We start from the raw sequence: 12359 nt of genomic DNA, 5'->3' as shown, positions 1-12359 counted from the left end.
CTACCTCTTTCAGGCCCTCCAAATCAAAATGCCCCGTAAATTCTTAGCAACACTGCAGGACCATATTATGCGCTTTATCTGGGCGGGAAAACGTCCGCGAATGGTGCGCTCGGTCCTGTACCAGGTTAGGATGAGAGGAGGGTTGGGGGTACCCAATTTGGCCTGGTACTATAGAGCGGTTCAGGCGCGTGTGGCAGTGGAATGGTTCCAGGACTACCCAGTTCGGCAATGGGTGCAGTTAGAACAATACACCCTAGGTGCGAGGCTGCTGGGGGCACTCATGTGGATCCCGAGTTCGCTTAGGTCTCTGGAGGTGGGATTGTGTCCCTCTATATACGTCACCCTTTCAAATTGGGATAGTATGTTTCCACATCGATGTACTACACTATCTCGTCTGTCTCCCATAGCTCATAATCCATTGTTTTACCCAGGTACAATAAAAGGAGTATTCACAAGATGGTACACGGGAGGTTTACGAATGTGGGGTCAACTGTTTGATGGGGAGACCTTATTGTCGTACCCTGAGGCCCTTGAGAGATTCTATAGTGGGTTCTGACCGGTATGCCTACCTTCAACTATCCTCTTTTCTTAAGACACGGGCAGTTCGGGAGGTAGTGACCAGGGAAAAAACAACACTAGAGACCATCTGCGAGGGTCCACCTAAGACAAGTGGGCTGGTATCACGCCTCTACCATAATGTTAACAGGCAGTCCCTGAACTACACACTTCATAGGAAGAGCTGGCAAAGGGAGCTGGGCATGGAATTGGAGGAGGTGACATGGGAGAGAATGGAGCGGGCTGCGGTGGAAGTGTCGTCTCATGTACCTTTTAAGGAGAATGCGGTGAAGGTGTTGTACTGCTGGTACATGACGCCTGAGTGTCTTCAGCGCATTTACCCCACAATGACAGGGTTGTGCTGGAGGGGTTGTGGAGTAAAGGGCACAGCGGGACACATATGGTGGACATGTAGGAAGGTCAGTGCATATTGGAGATCAATTCGCAGCAGGCTGCAGATGTGGACGGGTAGCCCGATACCATGGAGCCCGACCTTTTTCTTATTCTCTGTGGGTGCTGCGGGTCTTTCTCACACCCAGCAAATCTTCTTGAAGCAGGCTATAAGCGCTGCTAGAGTTGTAATTGCTGCTCATTGGAAGCAGCCCACAACCCCACCGATAACTCGGTGGATTTATTTTTATTTATTTATTTTATTGCATTTGTATCCCACATTTTCCCACCTCTTTGCAGACTCAATGTGGCTTACAATGGATCATGAGTAGTGGCAACATTTATGAAAGTATACATTTAGCTTACAGGAGGGTCTTGATAACATGATAATGAAAAAAAACATACTAGTAACATAACAAACATGGAGTGGCCTAGTGGTTAGGGTGGTGGACTTTGGTGCTGGGAAACTGAGGAACTGAGTTCAATTCCCACTTCAGGCACAGGCAGCTCCTTGTAACTCTGGGCAAGTCACTTAACCCTCCATTGCCCCATGTAAGCCGCATTGAGCCTGCCATGAGTGGGAAAGCGCGGGGTACAAATTTAACAAGATAAACAAACAAACAAACATATATCGCAAGGCATTTCTGGATATTTGTATAAGAGTTCACATCTGTTGGTCTTTATGGTATGCCTTGTTAAAGAAAATCGAGGCATATCTGCGAGATGGAAAGACTATTAGCGGAAAGGCGCAACCAACTGTGTAGATGGCACCTGATCTGGGATCCTTTTATCCTTCATGTATAACTTGATTGACGCCATAGGTTAAGGTGGTGCTAGAAAGGGGGGGGGGGGGGACGGGTTGGGCTGGGGTTCTGAGTGGTAAGAGAGGGATGGAATTGGGGATTAATATAAAACTTACAAAAGTTGAAGTATTGGACTGGCTATTCTGAATAGTTCCATAGGCGCTCTAGCGCAGTAAGAAGTGTTCATTCGGTGTGTAATGAGAATCCCACTATGCTCTGTATTATTTGTTCGCTACATTGCTAGAGACTTGTGTTTTGCACAATTGGATTGTAACATGATACACATGATGTACTATGTTTCAGATTCTGTGTATTACTTATTAATAAAGACTTCATGGAAATTAAAAAAAAAACATGTAATATGTTTGGCAATGGATCCCCTGGATTATTTAGGTGGGGGAGGGGGTAAAGGGATAGGGAGGGGAAGGAAATGGGCAGAGTAAAGATTCTCCTAGTTCTAAGCCCACTGCTCTAAGGCTACTCCTCTACACACAGGCATAAGAGCCAGCTCTGGAGGTGCTTATGGGTGGTGAAAACCCTACTATTGTGCAAGCTCCTTCACTGTGTTCAGAGAGGGGTACTTTGTATTGTGCTTGGCACCCCCAATCATTTTGAAATGTTGGTGCCAGGGGTGGACTGACAGGGATCTGGGCCCATGAACAATAAGGATCAAGAGCCCCCTGGGGTCCCACATCCCTCCCTCTCTCCCTCTCCCACATCCAACATCTTTCTCCCCCCCCCCCCCAGATGCAACATCTTTCTCTCTTATTCTTTCTCCCTCCCCTGGGTGCTTCATCTCTGCCCCCCCCCCCCCAACACACACAACTGGGTCCAACATCTCTGCCTCTCTCCCTCCCTTCCCCAGGTCCAACATCTCTCTCCCACCCAGGGCCAACATCTACACCTCTCTCCTCTCTCTCCAGGTTCAGCTCCCCACCCCCCCACACATTTTTTTTGTTACATTTGTACCCCGCGCTTTCCCACTCATGGCAGGCTCAATGTGGCTTACATGGGGCAATGGAGGGTTAAGTGACTTGCCCAGAGTCACAAGGAGCTGCCTGTGCCGGGAATCGAACTCAGTTCCTCAGGACCAAAGTCCACCACCCTAACCACTAGGCCACTCCTCCACACGCATTTACTTAAAAAGTTCCTTTCTCTGTATAGGGTCCCGGCATAGGCTGTCTGCTGCTGACTGGAACCTTCTCTCTGCCGCAGCTCACCTTTGCAGAAGCAGGAAATACATCAGAAAGGGGTGGGTCGCAACATAGAGATGGTTCCAGTCAGCTTACGAAGAAAATAATTTTTGAGGTTAATGCTGGTGGGGGGGGGGGGGGGGGCAGAGACAGGGGAGATGCTAGAGCAGGGGATAAGAGAGAAGGGGAGTGCCAAACCTAGGGACAGAGGGAAGAGAGATGTCAGTCACATGGGGAGGAGGTACTGGGCCCCCCAGCTGCTCTGGGCCTTCGGGCACTGGGTCTTTGGGCCATTCGGTTACCTGGTCAGTCCACCCCTGGTTGCTGCCTATGCTCATGGGTCAAAGTCAGGACTGGCAATGACTACAACTAATTATCATTGTGTAGCAATCAGTTACTAGCCTCTCAAAGGGACTTATTCTAAGGAATGTCTCTTCTCCTACTCAGAGAAAATTAGAATTCTGCCACAAGCAGGAGACCTTGCTACTTTAAATACATGTGTAGTTTCTTTTTTGGCCTGGCAGATTTTTCCTCCTCAATGGGCCTTCTTTTAAAATTACCTGCATTTTCCCTCTATTTAATAATCCCCTCATGTAGCCCAGTCAGGAATCCAGTATATATGCACCCTAAGTGTAGCCAATAGGTGCTACATAAGAACCTAAGAATAGTAATACTGGGTCAGACTAATGGTCCATCTAGCCCAGTATCTTGCTTTCAGCAGTGGCCAATCCAGGTCACAGGTACTACCACTGAGCAACAGTTAATTCCCTCCAACCAGGGGCTATGAATGCTGCATTCTGGCATCCCCAGCCCTGGCCAGAACAGGGATTATAAACCAGGACTGAGTGTGTAGTACAAGTTTTCTGCATTGTCACTCAGCCCATAGGCGCCCGGTATAAGAGGCTTGGGGAGCCACAAGTGCGCAACAAGCAACAGGGGACCCTACCTTCTTTGCGGGAAGTTACTCCCGTCTTTCTCCTCCAGTCCTCTGTTCTTTGCAGCGCCGCGGTTTCTTCTCTCCCCCCCCCCCCCCCCCGACTACTCTCACTTCAGGGCTGGCATCTCTCCTGCTCAGCTCCCTTAATCGCTACTAGTAGCGGTACTGTAGCGATTACAGCAATGTGCTTCAGCACCTCAGCTTTCCCTACCACGGCTCCCTCCCATCTTATTTGATGCAACTTCCTGTTCCGCAAAGGCAGTAATGCGTGAGTGGCTGAACTTGAATGCTGTTCCCATACACTGGTCTTGAATCAAAGTTAAAAGAAAATTGTGGCATGTTGGATTTCAGGAGAGGCGCTGAGGCAGATTGCTGATCTCCTTACAGTACCGCTACTGGTAGCAGCTTCGGTGGTCAACTTCAAGGCAAGTAGAATGCAAGGGATCACTGGGCCATGGGTAGGGCGGGAAAGGTAAAGACGCTAGAACCATGATGGGGGGAGGGGAGAGACAAGACCTGGCTGCAGGAACGATGGAGGCTAGAGGGAAAGAGGTGTAGTGTAGGTGCTGCTCCCCTGGAACTTGGGGGGAGGGGGACTTGGACAGATAGAAAGTGCTGTAGGGGGAGGGGAATAATAAATGTTGACCAGCTGGTGGGAGGGGGGAGAGGGGAAGCGTGACTCACAGGAGGAAGCTGGAATGGAACAGCTGGGGAAGGATTGAAGATCAAGATTGGTAAGTGTTCTCAGCTACAAATAAGAACTGTGCTGCAGGTTTTATTAAGTCAAAATAAAAAATAAATATTTTGTTTCATGCAGATCTCTTTTGTTTAAACATAACTAAATGGGCTATAAGCCCCTAATGCAGTCCATTGGTTTTCTTATATTTTGTTCTTGTGATGACTTATACTGTACCAAAGTTGAAAACTCATTTCTATCTAGTCGTTAGTAGAAGGAACTCATTGTGAACACTATTCACCCTAATAGGTTGTTTTCTGGCTGTGCATGAGGAATTGTGATTTTATGATCCCTTGTTTCATATTGAAATATTTCATATTGTTTCATATTGTAAGCCACATTGAGCCTACTGCTATGCGGGAAAATGTGGGATACAAATGTAATAAATAAAAAATATTGTTGATGGTCTGTGTTTACCGTATGGGTGGTATATTGGTGTATTAGGGTCTGCCCAGTGTAATATTTACAGTGCTGCCTTTTCATGCATAATGTTACTTCACTAATGTGACCATTTCATTTTGGGATTTTCAATGGATGGAAATAGCAGTGTTTAATAATTGATAACATTTTTGAATAGTATACATTGGTTAATATGTGCTTTGAACAACCACTTTATTCTTTGACATATGATACATATCTAATATCTAAATTTAATAAAATGTATTAATTGTGACTACTTTACTTTTACTTATTTTTTTTTCCTGTGTGTTGTCAGACAATTATGGATATAAGCCCCACCCCTAACTCCACCCCCTCTAGCCTCCCCAAGCAGTTGGGCCACCGACCGCCTATGACTCAGCCATGGCCCAACCCAGCATATACAGTACATATTCTTAATTATAGACACTATGCATCTGTGCTATATTTCTCATGTGTCAACAAGAAATAAGTGAAAAACTTCCTTTGTTATTTCTTCCTGGTCACAAGCAGGGCCAGATTTAGGGACGGTCAATATAGGCAGCTGCCAAGGGCACCAAACATCTGTGCAAAACAGGAGCTATATTCGGTCTGCTATAGGATCTTGCTCTACAGTCTCGTAGGGGGGGGGGGCTCTCCATCCTGTCTAAGAGTGTCAACATCCAGTCCTGAAACAATGTGTGCTCAATAATTGAGTTTCATTGTACTTATAATTGCTTTTGTTGCACTTTTTACCTACAATATATGATTTTTGTTCGTACTTACTTTAAATTAACTTCCCACATCAGCACTGTACAGTCACTACCTCCTGTGGTAAAGACATAGCAGCCATCATATGATGTGACAAGGTTTGAGACACCATTTGGATGGCAAATCAGAGCAGTTGATTTGTGTGGATTTCCATCAATTGGTAAAATCTGCAAACCAACCTGTCAGGATGAAGAGACACTGTCTCAGTTTGTGACAAGTTTAACAAAATGTATATGTAAAGGAACATTCTGGGTATGCACATCACCCATAAGTGTTCTTCAGAGGAAGATGTGATACAAGAAAGAGGGAAATGTCAACCTCTCATTGGAATGTATGCAGGTCAGGGAATTTGTAAGGGCGAGCAGCCAAAAACAGAAACATTTTATTAAGAATCTCTCTTCTATCTAAAAGAGTTAGCAGCTCTGATATTGCCCAGGAATCTATTCAATGCCTCTGTTTCTTAGCATCTCTCTCCCCCCCCCCCCCACCCCAAATCAGTGGGTTGCTTTTCACAGCTGAGGCCCATTTCCTGGCAAACTCTTGGATGAAGTAGTGTGAAATAAAAGTTGCTTACCTGTAATGGTAGTTCTCCTTGGACAGATGATCATGCAGCCACACAAGTGATGTGACTCCCTGGTGACGTCACTGACCCGGACCAGTATCAAAGCTTTAAAGCTTGTATATTATAAAGTTAACATGCATGCATGTAGATTCCTGCCTTAGACCACACAGTATAATGTCATGTATGCATCGCCCCCTTTCAGTTTCTTGCACTAGCTGGCGGCAACTAAGGGAGGGTTAGGAGGGATTGTGTGGCTGCAAGATCATGTGTACAAGGAGAACTACCATTACAGGTAAGCAACTTTTATTTCTCCCTGAACAGTTATCTTGCAGCCACACAAGTGAAGATTCCCAAGTTACACAGGTAGCAGATTAAACAACAACCATAGTTAATAAAACAAGTATGAAAAGAAGGTGCACAGTGCTCCTACCAGGTGCTGTGGAGGACTTGCAGCGTTCTGCATATCCTCACAGCTGCATCCGGGGTGACTCCCAAATCCACCCCGACCTTCCCAGGGCCTTCGCCACAGTTACCCAGGGCTTTCGCTCCACCTACCCAGAGCTACCAGGTACTTCTTAGCCAGGATCAGGTGACCCTCAGGGGGAGGAATGCTGGCTTCGGCCTAACCCCTGGTAAGCCTTTTCTTGGTTGAGAGGTGCCCAGCTCTCCCACCGGTTGCCTTCTCAGGTGCCGTGGAGGACTTGCAGCTCATCTGCATATCCTCGGAGCCTTCGCCAGAGTGACTCCCAGGTCCGTTCCGATCCACTCGGGGCCTCTGCTCAAGGTGCCGCGCGCCTAACGGCGCGCGAAAGCTTTCCTTCTAATAAGTTCTGGGAGAAGAGGATATTTCTCTGGTAAGTGAACAAATTTTGCTTGTGCTTTCGGAACTTGAAGATTGGGGTTTAAAGGAGGAACTGTAAGTTAGTGATAGGCTGATATCCTTAATACTTTAGCAAGTTTTAAATTACGGAAAAACTCAAAAAACACTAAGATGGAGTCAGCAGTCCAGCAGCGAGAGGGGTGCTATCCAGTCTTTTGCATTGAGTGTCACATGTATGATTATCTCCCAATTGGTGAGGTGTCATATGTGTGTGCCCGATGCAAAGAGCTCCTAGCTCTCAGAGAACGTGTCCGTTCCCTTGAGGCTAGAGTAGCAGACTTGATGGAGCTGAGGGAGACAGAGAGGTACATAGAGGAGACCTACAGGGATGTTGTAGAGAAGTCCCACCTCCAGTCAGGTAGCCCCTGTGCTACCTTGGAGGAGGGAGGTCTCCTAGAAGGAGAGCATCACCCTGGTGAAGTAGGAAGTACTCCTGTAGCCAGGACCTGCCCACCAGGGGATGTATTATCCTTTCGCACCGAGGATATATCTCCAAATGTTGCCCGGGAGGGAAAGGTTAGGACAGCTGTTGTACTGGGTGATTCGATCATTAGGCATATAGATAGCTGGGTGGCTGGTGGACGTGAGGATCGCCTGGTGACTTGCCTGCCTGGTGCGAAGGTGGCGGACCTCACGTGTCACCTAGATAGGATTCTAGATAGTGCTGGGGAGGAGTCCGCTGTCTTGGTACATGTGGGTACCAATGACATAGGAAAATGTGGGAGAGAGGTTCTGGAAGCAAAATTTAGGCTCTTAGGTAGAAAGCTGAAATCCAGATCCTCCAGGGTAGCATTTTCTGAAATGCTACCTGTGCCACGCGCAGGGCCCAAGAGACAGGCAGAGCTCCAGAGTCTCAATGCGTGGATGAGACGATGGTGCAGGGAGGAGGGCTTTAGATTTGTTAGGAACTGGGCAACATTCTGGGGAAGGGGGAGCCTATTCCGAAAGGATGGGCTCCATCTTAACCAGAGTGGGGCCAGGCTGCTGGCATCGGCGTTTAAGAAGGAGATAGAGCAGCTTTTAAACTAGAAATGGGGGGAAGGCCGACAGTCGCTCAAAAGAGCATGGTTCGGGATAAGGTATCTTTCAAAGATATCACCATAACAGGGAAGATAGAGTATCCTGATAGTGAGGTTGCAAAAGAGATTGTAGTAGATCGGGTATCTTTAAATAACAATAAAAATCAGACAAAAGATTGCCAATTAATACTGTCAAGTACTAAGCATGATGTACTTAGGAACAACAAACATAGTTTGAAATGTCTATATGCGAATGCCAGGAGCCTAAGAAATAAGATGGGGGAGTTAGAATATATTGCACTAAATGAAAAATTAGATATAATAGGCATCTCTGAGACCTGGTGGAAGGAGGATAACCAGTGGGACACTGTCATACCGGGGTACAAATTATATCGTAGTGATAGGGTGAATCGGATTGGTGGAGGGGTAGCATTGTATATTAACGAGAGCCTTGAATCAAATAGATTGAAAATTCTGCAGGAAGCAAAACACTCCTTGGAATCACTGTGGATTGAAATTCCATGTGCAAAGGGGAAAAGGATAGTGATAGGAGTGTACTACCGTCCGCCTGGCCAGGACGAACAGACGGATGCGGAAATGTTAAAGGAAATCAGGGACGCAAACAAACTGGGCAACACAATAATAATGGGGGATTTCAATTACCCGCATATAGACTGGGGTAATGTAACATCTGTACACGCAAGGGACATAAGATTTCTTGATGAAATCAAGGACAGCTTCATGGAACAGCTAGTTCAGGAGCCGACAAGAGAAGGAAAAATACTAGACTTAGTCCTTAGTGGTGCTCATGATCTAGTGCAGGGGGTAACGATACGAGGGCCGCTTGATAACAGTGATCATAATATGATCGGTTTTGATATTGGCATTGAAGGAAGTGAAACTAGGAAATCAAGTACGCTAGCGTTTAACTATAGAAAAGGTGATTACGACAAAATGAGAAAAATGGTGAAAAAAAGACTGAAAGGAGCAGCTCGCAGAGTAAAAAACTTGCATCAGGCGTGGATGCTGTTTAAAAACACCATCCTGGAGGTTCAGGACAAATATATTCCACGTATTAGAAAAAAGGGAAAAAAGACTAAACGTCAGCCGGCGTGGCTAAACAGTAAGATAAAGGAAATCATTAGAGCCAAAAAACAATCCTTCAGAAAGTGGAGAAGAGAACCAACTGAAAGTAACAGGATAGATCATAAGGAATGCCAAGCCAAATGCAAAGCGGAGATAAGGAGGGCAAAAAAGGACTTTGAGAAGAAATTAGCGTTGGAAGCAAAAATACATAGTAAAAACTTTTTTAGATACATTAAAAGCAGGAAACCGGCCAAAGGGTCGGTTGGGCCGCTGGACGAAAATGGTGTTAAAGGGGCGATCAAGGAGGACAAAGCCGTAGCGGAGAAATTAAATGAATTCTTTGCTTCGGTCTTCACCGAGGAGGATTTGGGGGGGACACCGGTGCCGGAAAGAATATTTGAAGCGGGGGAGTCGGAGAAACTAAACAAATTCTCTGTAACCTTGGAGGATGTAATGGGTCAGTTCAGCAAGCTGAAGAGTAGTAAATCACCGGGACCTGATGGTATTCATCCCAGAGTATTAATAGAACTAAAAAATGAACTTGCGGAGCTACTGTTAGAAATATGCAATCTGTCCCTAAAATCGAGTGTAATACCGGAAGACTGGAGGGTAGCCAATGTTACTCCGATTTTTAAGAAAGGTTCCAGAGGAGATCCGGGAAATTATAGACCGGTGAGTCTGACGTCGGTGCCGGGCAAGATGGTGGAGGCTATTATTAAGAATAAATTGCAGAGCATATACAAAAACATGGACTGATGAGACAAAGTCAGCACGGATTTAGTGAAGGGAAGTCTTGCCTCACCAATCTAATGCATTTTTTTGAGGGGGTAAGCAAACATGTGGACAATGGGGAGCCGGTTGATATTGTATATCTGGATTTTCAGAAGGCGTTTGACAAAGTGCCGCACGAAAGACTCCTGAAGAAATTGCAGAGTCATGGAATCGGAGGTAGGGTATTATTATGGATTAAGAACTGGTTGAAAGATAGGAAGCAGAGAGTAGGATTGCGTGGCCAGTATTCTCAGTGGAGGAGGGTAGTTAGTGGGGTCCCGCAGGGGTCTGTGCTGGGTCCGTTGCTTTTTAATGTATTTATAAATGACCTAGAGATGGGAATAACTAGTGAGGTAATTAAATTCGCCGATGACACAAAATTATTCAGGGTCGTCAAGTCGCAGGAGGAATGTGAACGATTACAGGAGGACCTTGCGAGACTGGGAGAATGGGCGTGCAAGTGGCAGATGAAGTTCAATGTTGACAAGTGCAAAGTGATGCATGTGGGTAAGAGGAACCCGAATTATAGCTACGTCTTGCAAGGTTCCGCGTTAGGAGTTACGGATCAAGAAAGGGATCTGGGTGTCGTCGTCGATGATACGCTGAAACCTTCTGCTCAGTGTGCTGCTGCGGCTAGGAAAGCGAATAGAATGTTGGGTGTTATTAAGAAGGGTATGGAGTCCAGGTGTGCGGATGTTATAATGCCGTTGTATCGCTCCATGGTGCGACCGCACCTGGAGTATTGTGTTCAGTACTGGTCTCCGTATCTCAAAAAAGATATAGTAGAATTGGAAAAGGTACAGCGAAGGGCGACGAAAATGATAGTGGGGATGGGACGACTTTCCTATGAAGAGAGGCTGAGAAGGCTAGGGCTTTTCAGCTTGGAGAAGAGACGGCTGAGGGGAGATATGATAGAAGTGTATAAAATAATGAGTGGAATGGATCGGGTGGATGTGAAGCGACTGTTCACGCTATCCAAAAATACTAGGACTAGAGGGCATGAGTTGAAGCTACAGTGTGGTAAATTTAAAACGAATTGGAGAAAATTTTTCTTCACCCAACGTGTAATTAGACTCTGGAATTCGTTGCCGGAGAACGTGGTACGGGCGGTTAGCTTGACGGAGTTTAAAAAGGGGTTAGATAGATTCCTAAAGGACAAGTCCATAGACCGCTATTAAATGGACTGGAAAAATTCCTCATTTTTAGGTATAACTTGTCTGGAATGTTTTTACGTTTGGGGAGCGTGCCAGGTGCCCTTGACCTGGATTGGCCACTGTCGGTGACAGGATGCTGGGCTAGATGGACCTTTGGTCTTTCCCAGTATGGCACTACTTATGTACTTATGTACTTATGTAAGTTGTCTGGTACCTGTGTCAAGAGGAGGTGGTAAATTGACGCCTCAGATTATGCAGGAAAGGACAGCATGACCAAAAGCTGAATCTGCATAGGATGCTGTACTGATGCAGTAATGCAGTGTGAGTAGTTGACCATGTAGCTGTTCTGCAAATGTCTTGTAAAGAAGTTATTTGCAAGAGCCTTTGTGGCTGCCATGCCTCTAAGAATGTGAGCTGTTATATGAGGAATTGCAGATGGATCAGATGTTCCTGAGAGCTGGGAACAGAAAGTTATGCAATTCGTAATCCAATGAGAAAGGGTTTCCTTTGTAACCGGTTGTGGATGCAAGTCAGGTTGAATTGATAAAAATAATTGAGATGGCCTGTTCATGGATCTTGTTCTATCCAAATAAATAGTTAACACATACAGGTAATCCAGAGTATGAAGTTGTCCTTGAGTATCAGAGATATGTGGAGAAGGATAAAATGCGGAAGTATTATTACCTGATTTAGGTGAGAAGGTGAAACTACCTTAGGTAACAGCTTTGGATGAGTACAAAGTAAAACCTTATAATGATGTAGTTAAGTATACGGAGGATAAGTGGACTAAAGCCTGTATTTCGCTAATATGACATGCTGAAGTTAAAGTTATCAAGAACAGAGTTTTCCAGGTGAGATATTTTAGCTCTGCCTTCTCAAGCGGTTCAAATGGGGAAGTAGTAAGAGCACTGAGTACCAAACTGAGATCCCAAGCTGTTGTTGGCGATCAAACTAGAGGATGGATATGCATCGGTCCCTTAAGAAATCTTTTGGAAACAGGATGTTGCATAAGGGATAAATTATCAATAGGGTCATGGAAAACAGAGAGGGCTGCTCAATGCAATCTGACTGATGTGTATGACAAAACTGATTGTGACAGGTGGAGA

The 12359-nt window shown here is 45.7% G+C and overlaps 1 protein-coding gene across 1 annotated transcript in view; it reads right to left on the bottom strand.

Annotated features, from left to right (window-relative positions):
• WDR66 (WD repeat domain 66) overlaps positions 1-12359 on the bottom strand; it is a 428322-nt gene that overhangs the window by 86729 nt on the left and 329234 nt on the right. The window contains exon 17 of the mRNA XM_030218324.1: positions 5797-5960. Coding sequence (XP_030074184.1) covers positions 5797-5960 — 164 coding nt within the window. The remainder of the gene's footprint in view (positions 1-5796; positions 5961-12359) is intronic.

The sequence above is a fragment of the Microcaecilia unicolor genome, chromosome 11, assembly GCF_901765095.1.
Source record: "Microcaecilia unicolor chromosome 11, aMicUni1.1, whole genome shotgun sequence".
Classification (NCBI taxonomy): Eukaryota; Metazoa; Chordata; class Amphibia; order Gymnophiona; family Siphonopidae; genus Microcaecilia; species Microcaecilia unicolor.
This window is presented reverse-complemented; position numbering and strand designations above follow the sequence as displayed.